This window comes from Notolepis coatsorum, assembly GCF_963971535.1.
Source record: "Notolepis coatsorum genome assembly, chromosome: 8".
In the NCBI taxonomy this organism is placed as follows: Eukaryota; Metazoa; Chordata; class Actinopteri; order Aulopiformes; family Paralepididae; genus Notolepis; species Notolepis coatsorum.
The window spans coordinates 120,568,668-120,590,119 of record NC_140172.1 but is presented as its reverse complement, the minus strand read 5'-3'; the positions used below and the strand labels follow the sequence as shown (position 1 = coordinate 120,590,119).

Here is a 21,452-nt window from a genome sequence, read left to right as displayed (position 1 = left end):
CACAGCGGAACAACAACACCATCATCAAATTTGCTGATGACACAGTAGTGGTGGGCCTGATCTCTGCCAACGACGAAAGGGCCTACCTGGAAGAGGTAGAGAACCTGTCACAGTGGTGTCAGGAGAACTGCCTCTCCCTGAACGTCAGCAAAACAAAAGAGATGATTGTGGACTTCAGGAGGTCGGGGGTCAAGGACTACAGCCCCCTCAGCATCGACGGGGCACCGGTTGAGAGAGTGAACAGTTTCAAGTACCTCGGAGCCCACATATCCGAGGACTTGACATGGACCACACACATTGACAGTGTTGTGAAGAAGGCACGACAACGCCTCTACTTCCTCAGGCGCCTAAGGAAGTTCCAAGTCAGTCAGAAGATCCTTAGGAACTTCTACTCATGTACAATAGAGAGCATCCTGACCGGCAACATCACCTCCTGGTTTGGGAATAGCACTGCACAAGACCGTAGCAGACTACAAAGAGTGACACGTTCAGCCGAACGCACAATTGGAGGGGGGCTTCCCACCCTCCAGAACATTTACAACAAGCGGTGCAAGGGGAAGGCTAAGAGAATTATTAAGGACTCGAGCCACCCGAACAACTGCCTCTTTGAACTGCTGCGGTCAGGCAAGCGATACCGGAGTCTTAAGGCGAGCACAGAAAGACTCAGAAGAAGCTTCTATCCCCAGGCCATCAGGCTGCTAAACGAACAATAATCACTATGCAACAACCATCAAATGCACACAGCACACACACCCACACGCACACACTCACTCAAACAAACAACACACTGCAGCACCCACTCTCCACACTTTAGATCACACAAACACACTTACACTTTATATTTATTGATAAAGGATTTGCACTACAACTCGTACACCTACTGTGAATTGTACCTAAATTGCACCTCGTCCCATTTCTCCATTTCTGCCTTGCACTATATAGTATTGTATATTAGTACACTGCACAGAAAATCTATTAAAAGATTTTCACAATAACCTTTTTTGTTCATACCTTCCTTGATCACCTCCACGTCGAACGCTAAATTGTACCCTTTGAGAAAACGAAAATAATGCCGAAAACATTAATCTTATCAAAGAGCTCAAATTGAAGCACAGATTGTTATTGTGCTGGAGGTCTCTTGGTGTCGTGTGTGTGTGTGCGTGCGTGTGTGTGTGTGTGTGTGTGCGTGTGCGTGTGCGCAGGCAGACAAAACGACTGGTCTGGCCTTTATAGCCCGCTAACTCACTGAGGAAAACAAACGCTCAGCCCCACATCGAGTTAATTCTGCTTTAGGCATTGGATGCATTAGCTTAAATAACGTTTTTAGTTTTTTGGGAGAGGGGAAAGAGAAAATATATCTGTTTTGCCTGGTTTGCTCGCTCTCTAATGCAATCATTGGGTCTGTAGAGACGTTTAATGGAGTTATAGAGTTTTCTTTTGCAGCAAAACACGGTGGCAGTAAATATACGTACGAAGTAGTGTAAAATACTTTAGATTCATGTTTTGAATGATATCATATATTTAACTATATCAGCTATAGCCTAGTTAGGTAAGGTATTAATGTTTTTAATGATATGTATTTACAGTCTGCTATAGCCTAGTTAGGTAAGGTATTAATGTTTTTAATGATATGTATTTACAGTCTGCTATAGCCTAGTTAGGTATGGTATGTATGTTTATAATGATATGTATTTACAGTCTGCTATAGCCTAGTTAGGTATGGTATGTATGTTTATAATGATATGTATTTACAGTCTGCTATAGCCTAGTTAGATAACGTATTAATGTTTTTAATGATATGTATTTACAGTCTGCTATAGCCTAGATAGGTATGGTATTTATATTTAGATTACTGTATGCTTGGTCTCTTATAGCTGCTTACTGCAGTGAACTTGGTCATCCTCTGGTTGGGCCTTCCCTGTGTGTTGACGTGATAGATTCATACAGCCGGAGGATCCATATGCATTTATATTTAATCCCCCACTCTCATCATTAATGTATGACCAGAATGGGAGTACCCCCCCCCCCCCCCCCTCCTCCTCTCAGAATCCTGGGGGATGCTGGGGAGGAGAAGGGGGAATTGGAGTGAGATTAAGGGAAGGCACTAGTGTGAATAAGAGCCACAACACTGAAGCAATTGACCTACAGTATCCAAAGCTCCGCCCCCTCTTAGCTTGACTGAGGAAAGTGACGCTTGTGATAGGAGGGTCAATAAAAAAGGGCGGAGCTTGGGATAGGTCAATTAGTCACATTCACCTCTCTCTCAGCTGATAAGTGGCGCATACACTCTCTCTCTCTCTCTCTCTCTCTCTCTCTCTCTCTCTCTCTCTCTCTCTCTCTCTCTCTCTCTCTCTCTCTCTCTCTCTATCTCTCTCTCTCTCTCTCTCTCTATCTCTCTCTCTCTCTCTCCTCTTGTGCCCTCATGAAATAGACTAGTCTCCTCCTCTGCCTCCTCATCATGCTTCATATAGAAGCGTCTGTGTCTCACTGCCGCCATCACGCCCCCCTCTACAGCGCTACCACACTAGTAGCATGTTGCTTCTGAAAATAAAGAGTTGTGATTGGAGGATCAAGAAAAGAGGGGTTTGAGATAGGGATGCTCGATATTGGCTTTTTTACCTATACCGATATTGTCCAACTCTTAATTTCCGATACCGATATCAACCGATACCGATATATGCAGGGTTTCCCCCCCCCCCAAAAAACGGAATAATTTCAGGTAATTAACATTACATATCTCTTGTTGTGGAATTAACACAACATTATGCATACTTTTGACAATAAATAAAATCTGAATTTGTTCTTACTTGCTTGCCTGGGTAAATAAAGGTTATTATACTTTTTTTTTAAACCGATACCGATATTTTCCAATATCACATTTTAATGCCAATATCGGCCGATAATATCGGTAGGCCGATAATATCGGACATCCCTAGTTTGGGACGAGGTCAATTTCCAAGATAAATGGTAAATGGTGCATTTATAAATGGATTTATAAATTCACTTCCCTTCATACTGGAGAGTCATAAGAGTTGTATTTCTTAAATTCAGGTTCACTGAATACTCGCATGGCAGTTACATTTAAGCTGAGTTACATGAGTTTTTACAAACATACTGCAGTAAACAAATGAAACAAACGCTATCAGTCAAATAGGAAGCAAACTTTTTCAAAGTGTGGGAATAGAGAACCTTTGAGATGTTAAAGACACTTTTGTGAGTTGTTGACTTTCGTTTTCTTTTTGTAAAGGTATTTCCATTATTCATGTATTGCAAAAGTTGGGCATTCAAACATTGAGTCAAATGGATAAAAAGCGTGTATGTGAAATATTCCACCTCACTGCCAACACAACAGATTATTATCACTTTCTGTATCGGGTTAGATCATAGCACTAGTGTTGTTATAAAATGTGTGTGTGTGTGTGTGTGTGTGTGTGTGTGTGTGTGTGTGTGTGTGTGTGTGTGTCCACTAGATGTGAAACATTAGTGTCTCTGGTCATCACCGTCAGTCCCGTCCACTAGATGTGAAACATTAGTGTCTCTGGTCATCACCGTCAGTCCCGTCCACTAGATGTGAAACATTAGTTTCTCTGGTCATCACCGTCAGTCCCGTCCACTAGATGTGAAACATTAGTGTCTCTGGTCATCACCGTCAGTCCCGTCCACTAGATGTGAAACATTAGTGTCTCTGGTCATCACCGTCAGTCCCGTCCACTAGATGTGAAACATTAGTGTCTCTCGTCATCATCGTCAGTCCCGTCCACTAGATGTGAAACGTTAGTTTCTCTGGTCATCACCGTCAGTCCCGTCCACTAGATGTGAAACATTAGTTTCTCTCGTCATCACCGTCAGTCCCGTCCACTAGATGTTAAACATTAGTTTCTCTGGTCATCACCGTCAGTCCCGTCCACTAGATGTGAAACATTAGTTTCTCTGGTCATCACCGTCAGTCCCGTCCACTAGATGTGAAACATTAGTTTCTCTGGTCATCACCGTCAGTCCCGTCCACTAGATGTGAAACATTAGTTTCTCTGGTCATCACCGTCAGTCCCGTCCACTAGATGTGAAACATTAGTTTCTCTGGTCATCACCGTCAGTCCCGTCCACTAGATGTTAAACATTAGTTTCTCTGGTCATCACCGTCAGTCCCGTCCACTAGATGTTAAACATTAGTTTCTCTGGTCATCACCGTCAGTCCCGTCCACTAGATGTGAAACATTCGTTTCTCTCGTCATCACCGTCAGTCCCGTCCACTAGATGTGAAACATTAGTTTCTCTGGTCATCACCGTCACTCCCGTCCACTAGATGTGAAACATTAGTTTCTCTGGTCATCACCGTCAGTCCCGTCCACTAGATGTGAAACATTAGTTTCTCTGGTCATCACCGTCAGTCCCGTCCACTAGATGTGAAACATTAGTTTCTCTGGTCATCACCGTCAGTCCCGTCCACTAGATGTGAAACGTTAGTTTCTCTGGTCATCACTGTCAGTCCCGTCCACTAGATGTGAAACATTAGTTTCTCTGGTCATCACCGTCAGTCCCGTCCACTAGATGTTAAACATTAGTTTCTCTGGTCATCACCGTCAGTCCCGTCCACTAGATGTGAAACATTAGTTTCTCTGGTCATCACCGTCAGTCCCGTCCACTAGATGTGAAACATTAGTTTCTCTGGTCATCACCGTCAGTCCCGTCCACTAGATGTGAAACATTAGTTTCTCTGGTCATCACCGTCAGTCCCGTCCACTAGATGTTAAACATTAGTTTCTCTGGTCATCACCGTCAGTCCCGTCCACTAGATGTGAAACATTAGTTCCGCTGGTCATCACCGTCAGTCCCGTCCACTAGATGTGAAACATTAGTTTCTCTGGTCATCACCGTCAGTCCCGTCCACTAGATGTGAAACATTAGTTTCTCTGGTCATCACCGTCAGTCCCGTCCACTAGATGTGAAACATTAGTTTCTCTGGTCATCACCGTCAGTCCCGTCCACTAGATGTGAAACATTAGTTCCTCTTGTCATCACCGTCAGTCCCGTCCACTAGATGTGAAACGAAGGTTCGCAGGGACATTCATCATTATGGCGAGAAAACACATCCATCATACAGAAATCAATACCTATTTAACCTGCGTCTGAATCTCCTTCCTCTCTCCCTCACCCCCTCTATCTCTCACCCTTTCTCCCTATCTCTCTCCCTCCTTCCCATCTCTCTCTCTGTATCTCCCTTCCCCTCTCCTTCTATCTCTCCCCCCCATCTTTTTGTTCTCCCCCTTCCTCTGTCCCTCTCTCTCCCTCTCATTATATCCCCTGTCTCTCTCTCTCTCTCTCTCTCTCTCTCTCTCTCTCTCTCTCTCTCTCTCTCTCCCCCCCCCCCTCTCTCTCTGATAGAAATGTCCGTTATGCGCCCTTGGTGTTTCAGTCCACAGCGGCTGTTGTTGCGTGTGTAGCTTAGTCAATAACACCAATAGCTGTCTGCCTCAGGTTGCCTCAGGTTGAGCAGTAAGTGGGGCAGTATTGCAGTGCACAGCACTATGTGATAGAAAATGGATTTCGGTTTTAATGCCAGTAAACATGTCTGGATTCAGATTTTTATCTCCAAAGCCCATTTGTGTGTGTGTATATATGAGTGCATGTGTTTGTGTTTGCTGCATTGTACCCTATTAAAGGTACCTATACAAGTTGGTATTCATTCTAGGCCGTTGTACAGACAGAGATGCCCCTTTTACAGAGATTTTAAAGGTTCGGCAATCACCAAGAAAAGGCCTACAGCTTTTGTGTTCTCATGGCCAAGGTTCGACTTAATAATATGTGGCGCACAAACGCACCTCACTGTGAAGACGGATCTCTTGTGTTCACATTTCCAGTTTCAGTCTGATGGCCGAGGATGGTTTATCAGTGTCGACCTTTGCAGTAAAGTTACGTTTTAAATTGACATTATCAATGGACATCAATGGATATTTCACAAATCATTTTTGTGAGAAGTCTGACATTTTGCTGTACACTGTTCATTTAAAACAATGTTTTGTATCATGTTTGACAATATAAAAACAATACAAGAACACACAGAAAAACAATACACGTCACCCAGGCCTTGTTCAAAATCAAACCTTCACGTCAACTCCTTAGGCCCCACCCCCCGACACTGTGTCCCACTTGCGGGGGGATGGGTTAGACGATGTAAGACCTATCGGAGAGAGGGAACTGAATGGGGGCAGCGGCCCTAGACTCGGCGTCTTTAATATTGCATGGTGGCACCATGGGTTGGTCCCCCAGCTATTAGGCTTTCGGTTTGGCTTGGCATATGTTTGTCTGGCGGGGGAGGGCGTGTGTGTGTGCGTGGGGGTGTGGGTGGACCACAGTGCTGTTGGATGTGGTCATGGAGGAGGTGTGCGGTAGGTTGGCGCGCTGTCGACGGAGGAGGACGTCCTCTCTCACCCTCGCCCTTCCCCGCTCCAAGCTGGTAAGACACGGGGATGCAGGGAGGGTGGCTTCTGGAGAGTAGAAATATAGTGCCAAGGCTTGTACTTTGCCCGCCACAGGGACCGGGGCATGGGATCAGTGTGTGTAACTGCCTCAGACGTCGATGTTAAATGAACTGAATCATGACTGAAAACCTCTTAACTGGGATACATAGAGTTGCAGACAGTACCGTGGCTGGTGAGATCTAGGAAAGCTAAGGGACTGTTGAGGAATCTAAGCACTTTTCAGGGACAACGGAGTGTATATACTTGAACTAATACTGAATTAAAACCGTGTTAAACCCAACAACCCATCCGACCGGACCAGTGACCGCTCTGCAAGATCCGAGAGACCTGCTCCGGTCCTCAGACCTTAGGTTGAACAACACGGGGACTGACTCTAGACAACATTAGCAACAACACCCACTCTTCCTATGACAAAAGTGAAGGCTTCTGGCTGGTGGAAGAATCACAATGCTGTTTTCTTCTGTCCTTTCTTACTGTGAAAATAGCATTTATCTCCAGTGCGTTTGACATGAAGTGGTATATAAAACATTTGCTTGTTTTCATGAAATACACAGAGTGGAAAACAACCTAATTGATTTGTTATTAAATCCAGTTCAGTCACCAATGGATACTGAGGAGGAGACATTTTAAAGATGGATCTTTGAGCCCTGAGACATAGGAGTGTGGAAAAGGGCATGTGACCCCAATTGAACTATCTCAAACCCTGCCCTCTTTTCTTGATCCTCCAATCACAACTGTTGCTTCCCTCTGACAAACTTTTTGGAGGATCAAGGAAAGAGGGCGGGGTTTGAGATGGACCGTCCACTGTGGTATATGATGTTATTTTTGGAGGGTGTGGTTTGAAATGGGTCCATACTATAATTAGGTTTCCAGAAAATGACTTAAGTTTCCATGTTCCTTTCAACGCTCTCAAGCAGTGCACTTTGATGACATCATAGGACTGCTCCCGCTTAGCGGAGGAGAAAGAAAAGCCTGTGAATTAAATAAATACGTGTTCTCTGGAAAAACAGCATGTCTTTGGTGGGCGGGGTCTTGGGAGAGGAAAGGAGGAATCCAGGGTTTTGAGATGCTGCAGCTTTGATTGACAGTTTAGTTTAATCTTAATCTCTTAAGTACTGTTGTTATTATTATTATTATTATTATTATTATTATTATTTGTGAAGGATTAATATGGAGCGGTCTTTGGAGAAGCAGATAACATGGGAGGACCTGGTGTTGCTCTGTGTCCTCCTGCCTCCAGGCCAGTGTGTTCTTCTTATCCATGAGGAGATAAAGGGGTGTTGTGTTGTGCAGGGTTTTGGTTGAGGAAGAGCTGTGGCCTCAACTGTTTACGTGCTTATTCACATGTCAACAATGGCTAGGCCTGCCACGATAACACATTTTGCTGGGCGATTAATTGCCCCCGAAAATATCGCGATAAGCGATATTATTGCGACCGGTTAGAGAATTTTTTTTTGAGAAATTTATTTCCCAAAACTTTTATTTTGAAGCCCACCGCTCCGTCTTTTCCGGTGTTTTAGACTTTTATTTTGAAGCACACCGACCGGACCGGAAGTATTGTTGTGATTATCAGGTACTTTTTTAGTCCCTGCTCTGTCGTGGTTCCAAGCGAGTAGAAGTGAGATGCATGCATCTTATTGGTAGAAGTGGTACCAGAAAAGTCACGTGAAACACTGCAGACCACTGATTGGTCAGAATAGAGACGCGTCGTTGGAGAGTCTGAGGGAGTCTGAACGAAAACAGAACGCCGCCATCTTTAATGTCTCGCATAGGATTTCATAATCATTATGTTTGCAGCAGGCACAAGTGCAATAAACAAAGGATACAGTCACTGTGTATTCTGCCTCATTTATTGATTAAACAAAACCGACATCAACACAATTTGCCACCGAGCGGAGAGTTTAGTCTAGCAAAAAGATCGCCGACTTGTTAAGGCTTGTTGTTAGGTTAGGTGCTAATGTTGTGCTAGCGTTTTAGCATGGCTATCGTACATAGCGTGATCAATATAACTCGCTATTGATTGTTTGTATGAGTAACGTTAATGCTAGTAGAATAGACACAATGAGGGGTAACGTTAGCCCCTGTGCTGTGCTCTGTAGTAAAGCCAGCGGCCCGCCTCCCAACACGGACAGTGACTGACAAGGGGCACTGGTTCCGCCTCAAACAAACGCGCAAATAGCAATTAATCGCGCCCGTCAAAATCATTGCATTCATTTTAATTATTGCAGCAATTAATCGATTTATTGCTTATCGCGGCAGGCCTAACAATGGCCATTCTGAGTGTGTGTGTGTGTGTGTTTGTGTGCGCCTGCGAGTGTGTGTGTGTAATTATGCTGAATGGGTGACGTGTACATATTTCTGTGTGTGTCTGTGTCTGTATGAAATGAATGTGTATGTGTGTGTGGGTATCTTGTCTATGTGTGGGTGTGTGTGTGTGTATATATGTAACTGGTATGTCTGTGTGCTAACGTCTAGAGGACAGTCTCTGTGTGATGTAGTGTTGGGCTGAGGTCAGCCTCCCAGCTGTATAAATCCTCCTCTATCACCCAAACTATGAGCCCCATTACAATTTATCTGTTCCAGCTCCCCCCTCCTCATGTTAATGACGTGGTTGGTAGAAAAGGACACATGCTGCCAAAACCAGCCTTTCTCGCTGATGAGGCAATGGCAGTGTGTGTGCATGTGTGGTTCTGTGAATGTGTGTGTGTGTGGGTGGGTGTGTAGTTGTGCGTGGGTGGGTGTTTGTGTGTGTGTGCGCGCCTCTGTGTGGTTTGTGCTGTTATGAGTACTGTATATACTCGTACTTTTGAACTTACACCCTATCTCTTTCTCTCCTCTCTCTCTCTCTCTTTCTCTCTCTCTCTCTGTCTTTCTCTCCCTCTGTCTTTCTCTCTCTCTCTCTCTCTCTCTCTCTCTCTCTCTCTCTCTCTCTCTCTCTCTCTCTCTCTCTCTCTCTCTCTCTCTCTCTCTCTTTCTACCACTTCCTGTCTGTGCAGCTTCCTGCCGACCTCAATAAAATGCACCTGACGGACCACGCCCACCAGCAGGAGATGCACATGCCACCCAGCCAATCGGGATGCAGCATCGCCAGCGACTCGGGGAGCAGCAGCCTATCGGACATATACCAGGTATGTAGACCTCATGTCCTCTTTACAGACTGCACCTTTTTAAGCACATTCTGTCTCTCTCTCTCTCTGTCTATCTCTCTCTGTCTGTCTGTCTGTCTGTCTGTCTATCTGTCTGTCTATCTGTCTGTCTGTCTGTCTGTCTGTCTCTCTGTCTATCTCTCTCTGTCTGTCTGTCTGTCTGTCTGTCTGTCTGTCTGTCTGTCTGTCTGTCTGTCTATCTGTCTGTCTGTCTGTCTGTCTGTCTGTCTGTCTGTCTGTCTGTCTGTCTGTCTGTCTGTCTGTCTGTCTGTCTGTCTGTCTGTCTGTCTGTCTGTCTGTCTGTCTGTCTGTCTGTCTGTCTGTCTGTCTGTCTGTCTGTCTGTCTGTCTTTCTGTCTGTCTGTCTGTCTGTGTGTCTCTATCTCTCTTTCCCTGTCTCTCTCTGTCTATCTCCCTCTGTCTCTCTCTGTCTCTCTCCCTATCTCTGTCTCTCTTTCTCTCTCTCTCTCTCTCTCTCTCTATCTCCCTCTCTCTCTCTCTCTCTGTCTCTCTCTCTCTCTCTCTCTCTCTCTCTCTCTCTCTCTCTCTCTCTCTCTCTCTCTCTCTCTCTCTCTCCGTCTCATAGAAACAAAATGTCTCTGTTTATCTATCCATCTACACTGCAAGAAGTGATCTGTTAAAATGTACACATGTATCATCCCTGAGCACACTCACAACATGTCATTCTTAACACATCCAGTCTGTTTAAAATGTTTCCCCTTTTCACAAACACACAACAAAACGCTCAGTACAACATTGGTCCACACAATCAGCATGAGCAATATTGACAGTTAGAAGAAGTATATCATGAAAATAGAAATAAACATATCAGCATATCATATCAAGGGCACCCAGATGACAAAGGGGCATCATAACCACAGTGCCACACGAGTGAGGTACAAAGGAGGAAGTCCGCAGTTAGTCAAGGAGCACACCTGTGAGTGTTGAACGATGTACAGTATGGGGTCCCTATCTTCACTTGACCGGTCCTGTTGAAGAGTATTCAAGAGTAAAACTCTCCATCATTATCTTATGCCAGGTTGCTTTAGTGGGAGGTTTGTTATTTATCCACGACATAAAGATACAAGCATGTATGCGACAGTCTGCCAGAACTAGCACCGACAATTGCATCTTGATTCGGATGACCCAGGAGCAAAGACAGAGGGTTCATATGCAAAACCACACCAAATATTGTTTCCATATCTTGGATTTAAGGACGGGACCAGACATCACTGAGAGCCACAAAGGTGAAAGCTGGGGGTTCACTTCATATGTTTAGTTAGGAGAGCTTTGCTAACTGTGCAGGTTTTTAAACCACAACAGTCGTCCACGGTTACACACTAATATCTTCTTCATATGGCCCCACATCCCATGGATCCTCATCAATATCTATACCTAGTTCAGTTTGCCATGTCTGTGCAACATAGTGCACATTCAACAAATCTGTCTGGCTTAAGACATTATAGAAACGAGTTATGGATTTTTATTTTTTTGACCTCGGAGAAGTAACTGCTCTACTGCTGATGTTGTAGCATTGATATTAAAAGTGTTTTGTTTTTTTCTAGTTATGAAATCTTGAATCTGGAGGTATCTAAAGACCTTATGTCTGGGGAGATGGTATTTTTAACGATGCACATTGAAATAAATCACACATATTCTTTATCCCCTGAGATGTCCAAGTGCTTATCATACCGGACAGGAAACCAGGGTTACCTTGAATTGGAATCAATAAGGAGTTTAGATTAGTCCTCCCCTCAATTGTTCATGTAATAAACCATGCCTTTATAGTATTGGAAATTATGGAGTTGTTGTTACAGAGACTCTTTTAAATTCTTGGAGGACAAAGGGCCCAACATGGAGCCAGAAATCTGTGACATTTCCAGGTCCAACCAAACAGAAGTGGGATCCTCCTTGACCCATTCTGCTCTGCATCTCAGTTAACCAGAAAATGACAGACTCATAATATCACCAAGATGTGAAACGGAGGTCACAGGCTCCGATAAATACAGCAAGACATCATCTGCATAAAGGGACATTTTGTGTTGGGCTCTAACTATAATATTATGTATACCACTTATTGCTGGGTCCTGTCTTATTGCCTCCACCAGAGGTTCCACTGCAAGAGAAAAAAGGGCGGCGCTAAGGGGACAGCCATGACGTGTTGAGCGATGGAGTGGGACGTTGATCTATAACCAATTGGTGATGACTGAAGCTAACGGATTATTCTATAAGAGTCTAACCCATTTGATCAACACAGTCAAAGGCCTTTTCTGCATCCAATGAGATGACCATGCGATCAACTTCTTGTGCTTGCCAGAGATTAATAATATTCAAGAGCCGTCTGACATTGTGACTCGAACCTCTCTCTTTGATAAAGCCTGTTTGGTCTTCCCTGATGATAAAAGGCAAAACCTAATATGCTAATATTTTTGATAATAGTTAAATATCCTGGTTAAGGAGAGTAATAGGTCTATATCCTGAACAGTCTTCAGGGCTTTCTTAAGGATTAAGGTGATAGCAGATTATTTTTGTGAATGGGGAAGGCTACCAGATATGAAAGAGTTCCAGCATCTTCAGGAAAGGGTCTATAAGTAGATATTAAAACGCACGCCATCTGGCCCTGGTGTTTTACCTGACTGTCAGGCCCGGACTGGCCATCGGGAGCACCGGGAGTTTTCCCGGTGGCCTGGCCTGCACAGATAAAAAAAAATGTAATTATATAAAAAAAAATATTATATATTAAATGGTAAATGGTAAATGGCTGCTTTTTTATATAGCGCTTTTATCCAAAGCGCTTCACAATTTGTTACTTACATATTATATATATACTGGTGTTTTACCTGACTGTCAGGCCCGGACTGGCCATCGGGAGCACCGGGAGTTTTCCCGGTGGCCTGGCCTGCACAGATACAAAAAAAAAATATTATATAAAAAAAGAAATATTATATATTTATTTTATTTTTATTTTTTTATTTTATTTTTTTGCCAGGCCATTGTTTCTAGTTGTGGCCGTGGCGCAGCGCGATAGTTTTTAGATAACTAGGTGGGTGGGGAACAACCAGGATTTCACTGTCTGCGACAGAGTAGGAGAACTATCTGACTCTCTCTCCCTCACACGGACACACACACACACACAATGGAGCCGTGCTGCCGCTTGTGATTGGTGGAGGCGGGACCAGGCGATACAACTGATTGACAGCGGAGGCGGCGGATGGAATGGCAGATGGCACACTCCCAAAAGGAGTTGTTAAATCTGACATTACAAAAAACAATATGTGGTGGTTATGATTGGGGCTGAAGTTGAATAAATAATTTATGAAAGAGAGAGTCAAAATAATTCCAAGATAATTCAAAGATTACACACCTTTGCCACATTGGCTACAAATATAATCACTGCAAAGTTATCAAAAAAATAAGAATCTGATCAGACACAAGGGTTAAGTTGTTGTTCCCTTTCTAATTTCCTCCAAAACATCTAGTCTAGTTAATGTGATCAATATTATTTGACAATTGATGCTTTTTGTTGGAAATTTCAGTCAGTGAGCTCATACTTTGAGCTCATTTTATATTTAAAATGATTGAGACAACGCAATCTTCTGTCTTCGTTGTGCATGCATGCGTGTGCTCACCACACGTGATACATGTGTCACTATTCTGGCAGTGGTTACTGTTATTATAGTATTGTAATGAAAGGTCTGTTATTTAATGTTTGTGTAAAGGGCTATTTTAACCGTTGATGGGTAGTGCATCAGTAAAGTGAATAAGGTATTGTGCTCTTGCCTTGTTTGAATAGGTGGAGAGAGTGGTTAACTGTATTATAATAGTAAATAAAAAAATATGTTGTGCTCTTGCTTTTTTATTTTTAAAGGTGGAGAGAGTACCATTGCTAGTGCCACAACAGTTTTATTTGAGGTTCATAACAGTACATTGTACTAAGCAATTGTTGGCTCATTAGTTTGTGATTCACATGCACTAAAATTCACCAGAATGCAGGAAATTAAGTCTTTGTAACAAAAAAAATCCGGGTGGGGGACCCCCAGACCCCCCCCCCGCTTAAAAAGTGGCCTGATTGGGGCTATATTTCGCGCTATATCTCCCGGTATGAATTATTTCCCCAGTCCGGCCCTGCTGACTGTAGCCGTTTGAGTGCTAAGAGGGCCGCCTCCTGTGGAGATGGGAGCATTTCATTCACATAGGGAGGAGTAAGCCCCCCATAAAAGATCCCATCTTCTCTAAGGTTACCGGTGACTGGTCTGCTTCATATAACTGAAACTGAACTGTAGAACTGCCTGAAAGTGTTACTAATATTTTTATTGTGACGGATATCATTAACATCTAAAATTGAAGGTATCACTTGAGGCTCCGTCTTAACGTTAGTCAGGCTACAGTAAATACTTACACCTAGACGTATCACCATACTCATGTACCCTTTGCTTTGAAAAAAGAACAGAACTCTTGGCTGGTTGGGTTAACAAGACTTCTAATGATCACTAACAACAATATTGCCTACCCCTCAACCACTAGTAGACTAGTAGAAGAGGAATAAACGTGGCTAACCAAGCTTTTTGAGGTTATCATTCAAACCTTTATTTATTCTCAAAGGACAATTGAGATCACCCTCATTTTCGTCGACACTTAAAACATTTCAATGCGTAATTTATTTTTTACAATATTATAATAATAATAATACATAATAACAACTCTATATAGCACCCTTCACACATGGACCGCAGCCCAAAGTGCCCCCCAGCAAGTAGCACAAAATGAACATAGGCATAAAATCAGCATATAGTCGACAGAATAAAAACAATGTATAAAAATGCAGACATAAGAATAGGTATAAAAGACAATAAAAGTAGTGCAACGTAGAACGTGCAGACATAAGAATAGGCATAAAATAAGTACAATAAGTACAGTGTTGCTCGAAGGCATGTTAACCACCCCGGAATAGCCAGTCCCCCAAACACCCCACACATCAAGCCAAAAGTTTGACATGCTCATTGTCATCTAGGTGTGATTCCTGTAATAATAATAATAATAATAATAATCTACTTTTCAATAAAGCATAGGCCTTTCTTCACTTAACATTGTCTCTCCTGTGTTGTCATTTTAACACATCTCTTTCTTTGAGTCTGTCTAGTATCCATCCATCCTCCCCCCTCCCCCCTCCCTCCTCATATCCCTCCTATGTTGTTAATTATAGCACATGCTTGGCTGTGTATCCTGGGGATCGTTCTCCATTTCAGCTTCACACTGTGCAGGAAAGGTCACACACAGAGAACAGGCTTTAACTCTTTAAACTGTCCACACATCTCAACGGGTATGAACGTTATGAAGGTATTCATGTAGCCAGGCCTGTATCACATCGCAACGGGTATGAACGTTATGAAGGTATTCATGCAGCCAGGCTTGTATCGCATCTGAAGATATGAACGTTATGAAGGTATTCATGTAGCCAGGCCTGTATCACATCTGAAGATATAAACGTTATGAAGGTATTCATGTAGCCAGGCCTGTATCACATCTGAAGATATGAACGTTATGAAGGTATTCATGTAGCCAGGCTTGTATCACATCTGAAGATATAAACGTTATGAAGGTATTCATGTAGCCAGGCTTGTATCGCATCTGAAGATATGAACGTTATGAAGGTATTCATGTAGCCAGGCCTGTATCACATCTGAAGATATAAACGTTATGAAGGTATTCATGTAGCCAGGCTTGTATCACATTTGAAGATATAAACGTTATGAAGGTATTCATGTAGCCAGGCTTGTATCACAAAAATGGAGACTTTATTAATTCATCAATGATGTCATTTTTATTTATTTATATTCTTATTTACCCGGGGGGGGGGGGGGGGGGGGGGGGGGGTCGATTAGCTGAGCAGCACGGATGCTCTTTTTTCAGCAACGCCCTGCTTCATACTCACTGTTACACACATTCTCCCCTAGGAGCTGCCTAGTTGGTAGATGGAGAGATTTATTTAGAGATGTATTCATGTCCTTAGCAGGGGAATTAGACCATAGACCCAGAACCCTAGTCAGGACCTAGTAGCCACAACAGCATCATAACCAGAACACTAATCAGGACCTAGTAGCCACAACAGCATCATAACCAGGGCCCTCATTTATCAACGTTGCCTACGCACAGATATGTGCGTAACCCGTGCGTACGATCATTTCTAAGCAAAGTGTGGGACTTATCAATTTGAACTTGTGCTTGACTTTGTGCGTATATCTACACACAGCTCGGAGCATGCGTACCTGGCGCCCAGCGGTAGAATATTATTATAAAATAATAATTGTAAATTGTAAAATAGCAACAGTAGTGTAATTATGGTCAAAACCCTATAAATAGCATTTGGAATAATAGGTATTTCCTTCTGAATGAATGCAGCATGGTTTATATATAGCGTTATTGGAATATACAGGGTGTACTGACTGCGCTCCGCGTAACTCAACTCGTTATTATTTTGCGCACAGATTGCAGAAACACGGGAACACCCCGACCACATTCAAAAGGCTTTGCCATAACGTTAAACGAAACAAGTGGAACCCCCGAAGTTGTAAGCAGAATACAAGTCATATGAACACGCACAATATAGTGTTCTTCCCCCTTCCTACTGTATAAGAAAGAATAAAAAACGCATTGCAATGAGAACAGAGGTTATTTGTTGAGTTTGTGTATTACAAAACCCTTGCAATAAATGTGTCTTAAATGAATGAAAAGCATACATGCTCTGGATACAGGTAGCATATATCGTGTGGGTGATATGACTTGTATTCTGCTTACATAACTTCGAAACTCCACCCACCCCGTCCCACAATGTCAAAGCCTTCCAAACATAAATCAAAACGTTCCCGTATTTCTGCAATCTATGCGCAAAACAATAACGAGTTGAGTTCTAACAAAGAACGTATTACATGCTGGGTAGGCTGATAGAGTAAACTGTAAATAAAATAGCCTATAACATTATAAAGGATAATGGCTATAGCAGGGGTTCCCAACCTTTATTCCCAGAGCCCCACGATTCCTGGGAGACATATTTTATAGGAATATGATATCGCTGCTGTCGGGACAAAACCTCATAACTCCATTTTTTGAATTTTTTTTTTATTATATAAATCAACTCCGTAGATCATCCTCCATATGTGTGTGTGGGTTTTACAAAGTTTAAACAATGGGAAAGCATTAAACCGATCATCTGTCTAAACCTCCTAACTCTATTCACCCTCAAATCTGTGTTAGTTTTTTTTAAGTTACTGTTGCATAATGTAGGCTATGGCTGCTATATATGTAATTCATAGGCTACCTAATACTGACAACCAAATAGATTGTATGCCTCTAGTACAAATCATATTATACCCGGTAGCCAATCGAACAAAACTAATAAAGGCATTCATATTCCAGCATGGTTAGAATGACACACCAACGCCAAACAGGTTAACGGTCTTTATTAGTATTTGAGCTGTCCAGGCAGAATTGCAGCAATTATGGTCTTAGGGAGTCGTTGATATCTGACATCACAGTGTACAAGTCCGCCAGCCTTTTATTTATCCCATAACACGGGTTGTGTCTTCTTGGTTCGACAGCGCCTCCGTAAACAATCTCGCTCGTGGAGTTTCTCAGAGTTTGCTCGGTCAGTCCATATTTCACATCCCATGGGGGTGTTTCATTACCATATATGGATAATCATGCACGAGCATTGACGGTAAGAAAAAATTGTATTTATCAACACGGAGGAGCGTAGGACCCGTGTACGCACGGTTGATAAATCCCAATATGTCTGTGCGTACACACATTCTAAATTCTGTGCTTAAGTACGAAAATAGAACACTTTCTAAGAATTGTTGATAAATGAGGGCCCAGAACCCTAGTCAGGACCTAGTAGCCACAACAGCATCATAACCAGAACACTAGTCAGGACCTAGTCGCCACAACAGCATCATAAACAGAACCCTAGTAGCCACAACACAACAGCATCATAAACAGAACTCTAGTCAGGACCTATCACCTCAACACAACAGCATCATAAACAGAACCCTAGTAGCCACAACACAACAGCATCATAAAACAGAACTCTAGTCAGGACCTAGTCACCTCAACACAACAGCATCATAAACAGAACCCTAGTAGCCACAACACAACAGCATCATAAACAGAACTCTAGTCAGGACCTAGTCACCTCAACACAACAGCATCATAACCAGAACCCTAGTAGCCACAACACAACAGCATCATAACAGAACTCTAGTCAGGACCTAGTCACCTCAACACAACAGCATCATAACCAGAACCCTAGTAGCCACAACACAACAGCATCATAAACAGAACCCTAGTAGCCACAACACAACAGCATCATAAACAGAACTCTAGTCAGGACCTAGTCGCCTCACACAACAGCATCATAAACAGAACCTAGTCAGGACCTACAATAGTCTCCAGATTGAAATGCACACCTTATTAATGTCAGTGGGGGTTTGTGATTACAAGATGAGCTATAAAAGTGGATTTTACAAGGTTGGGGTGAGTTTTCTTACTCGTCTTTCTCACCAGACTATATATACCATGGAAACAGTCAAGTGGCTGTGCTTTTGTGTGAGGGCATGTCACAGGTTTGAGCAAATATGAGCAAACTCGTAAGTGCGTAGGGAAATTGTATGACATCATCTGCGTAGATGCTGTTGCAGCTACTCTGTTGCAGCTACTCTGTTGCAGATACTCTGTACCTCCAGCTACACTCTTACTTCTCCTAATATGTCTCCGCACTCATCTACTGGAGGACTGTCGTTCCCACTCTTTTATCTTCCCGAGGCACAGAAATCCATGGCACACAACAAGTTTCCTGGGAATGTTCCCATTAGTGGCTGGAATAAAATGTACAGCCAAGTGATGCAAGTGCAGGCATATTATCAAGTGCAGCAATGTGGCCCATGTTATGAAGTGCAGCAAAGTGGCAGCACTGTTGGATAAAAGCCAACCTGGGGAAGGCTGAGGGAATATGGGCAATTATACGGTTGTTTGGTTGAGTTTATTAATGCTGATAAATGTGCCCTGGGATTTCCCTTCAATGTCGCTTGGCTCCTCTCCCCACTTTCTCGTTTCTCCCTTCCCTCATCCTCCACCCCCCCCCCCCCCCCCCCCTCTCCTACTCCTCCCTCAGCCCATCGCAGTGTTTTCAGATCCACTGCTGCCGGTTGAAAACCTTGCGTCTCCAAAATGTTAAACTTTACAGGACTGAGGAAAATCAAACACCTCATTTTCAGATTGACAACGTGTATTTTTATTTTTTTTATCCACTTTTTCTCCCATTTCTATTTTTCTCTCATCCCAATTTCGTATCGTCAAATTCACCCTCCCCTGTCTTTGAACGCTGTTTCTTGCCTCCCACAAGCTGGCTGCAATGTGGACTAAGTCATACATAGCACGAGTCCCCTCCGTACTCGGAGGTAACAGCCGTCGCATCTTCCACCTGCGCGGCTCGATCTTTCAGCGCCGGGGGTCTGGGCTTTGGAGGGGCCCGCCCCCGTCGCTTCCTGATTCTACTGCGCAGGCGCACCAACCGACCTGTAGGAGTCGCTGTCCACACGCCCGATCCCCACCATCAGTTCCCTCCCCCTAATACTGCCAATGTGTATTAGTGCGGACGACCAGCTAAACTGAAAGCAATGTGGAGAGCTGGGCTCGAACAGGGAGGCGAACCTGTTCGAGCCAGTCTCCAGTATTCGTGGTGAGCGCCTTGCCCACTGCACCACGTAGCCGCCCCCGTGTATTTCTTTTTATAATTTTTTTTATTCAAACGTTTTACACTGGGTTTTCGAGCGCGTTTCATGGTGCTTAGGGTCACGACACCTGCTGACGGCATAAGAAATCACGTAAACATCCAATTACAGTGGAGAACATACAGGGTTTTTACCTGCTCGCTGTGTGTCGATGTTATGGTTGAGATATAACACTGAAGAAGGAATAATATTTCCGAAAATGTTAGTTTCAGGCTGCCATTAAATTTGAACCTGAGAGTGCTGTCTGGCTTCACTGCTTCTTTTATATAATACTTAATGGGATTTCAGCACCCAGTGTCGTATCTGAGAGCGCGGTCTAACTTGACATTTGAGATATTTAACCATCCCTTCATCGTGGGGGTTAGAGGTTTATCACACAGGCCCACCACTACCAGTTAGTCCCTGACCTGTGGCTGCACCTCTGTCTGTTTACAGCTCCTGTTGTCTTGACGAGCTGACCCTTTAGTCTGCCTCACTCCTCAGCTGTCCATGTCTTCTCTCTCTCTCTCTCTCTCTCTCTCTCTCTCTCTCTCTCTCTCTCTCTCTCTCTCTCTCTCTCTCTCTCTCTCTCTCTCTCTCTCTCTCTCTCTCTCTTTTTCTGTCTCAGTCAGTCTCTCCCTTCCTCCCTCCCTCTTCATCCACACACGCACACACACGCACACACACACACACACACACACACACACACTCACACTCACACTCACGCTCACACTCACACTCACACACACACACACACACACACACACACACACACAGGGAAGACACACTCTTCTCTGTCTCTGTGTGTACAACAGTGTGACAGTTGTGTGGAGTGCAGAGGGTATGGGGGCTCAGATCAGTGGACAGGAACTTGATGTCCCTGTCAGGAGATGTGTCTGCCTGGTTTAGATCTGATCTGAGATCAGGGGAGGGTGCTACCTCCTGCATGATGAAACAACACACAGACTCAGAGGCATGAGAGAGAGGAGAAAGGGAGAGAGAAAGGGAGACGGGGGAAAGGAAAGCGAGAGGAGAAAGGAGAGGCGGGGGGATGGGTGGTACAGAGAAAGAGAGAGGGGGGGCAGAAATATGGAGATGGAGAGAGACATGGATAGAGTGAGGGATGGAGAGGACAGAAGAGAGCAAGATGGAGAGGGAGAGAGACAAAGGGGTGCCGTCACCACCAGAACTAAGATATCGGATACAACAACATATCTCTCTGCATGAACAGAACCCAGCAGCTGTCCTAGTGATTTACAAGTGGCCACTTCCAGGTTTCCTTCATTCATCACATTTGTCGTTTTTATTTGACATGTTGACAACGGGAGGCTGCCTCGCCCCGGATCAAACAATGTCATGATCTCATCCGGCCGTTCCGGCTCACGGGACCGTCCTCTGAACGGATAACTGGATGTCTTCTCCAGCAGCAGCAGCCAGCAGGGACACAAAGCGCCTCACAGCGAGCGGGACGACGGCTGTTCCTCTCGTTGGCGCTTGTATGTTTGTTCGCTGTGTGTCCAGTCCATCAAAGCGGTACAGATCCCCTCCCCGCCAACACGCCTGTGTGTAGTCACGTCGTTTCACGTAGTTGGGAATCCGCGTTTGTGTGTTTTTATGCGACACAAAACAAACGGGCCGGTGGGGGATAGCAATAGGGGACTGCATTGCAGTTTATTTCAGCGGTTTTTATTTCCTATTCTATCCCGTTCAACCCTATTGGATTAGACTAGTGTAGTTCTACCCAGAGAGCGGAGAGGAACACGAGATTCAGACACTGTTTGGTTTTAAATAGTGATGCACGATATATCGGCCGCCGATATAATATCGGCCGATATGGCAGTTTTTTACACATCGGTATCGGTCCGATATCAAGAATATATATTATATATATATATATATATATATATATATAATATATATATATATATATTTTTTTTTTTTTAACATGTTTTGGCCTTAAATAGTTTCAAAATATCAGTAATTTCTGAAAATAAGTTACAAAGTTAAAAAATTATGCGTTTTGGAAAAATAGCTCTTTATTTGATTATCATAAAAAGTGTTTCT

General features: G+C 43.6%; 1 protein-coding gene across 1 annotated transcript in view; it reads left to right on the top strand.

Annotated features, from left to right (window-relative positions):
- The window catches only part of rapgef6 (Rap guanine nucleotide exchange factor (GEF) 6), a 288,321-nt gene that overhangs the window by 181,677 nt on the left and 85,192 nt on the right, over positions 1 to 21,452 (top strand). Inside the window, exon 7 of the mRNA XM_084320510.1 lies at positions 9,476 to 9,607. Within this exon, the coding sequence (XP_084176636.1) occupies positions 9,476 to 9,607 (132 nt within the window). The remainder of the gene's footprint in view (positions 1 to 9,475; positions 9,608 to 21,452) is intronic.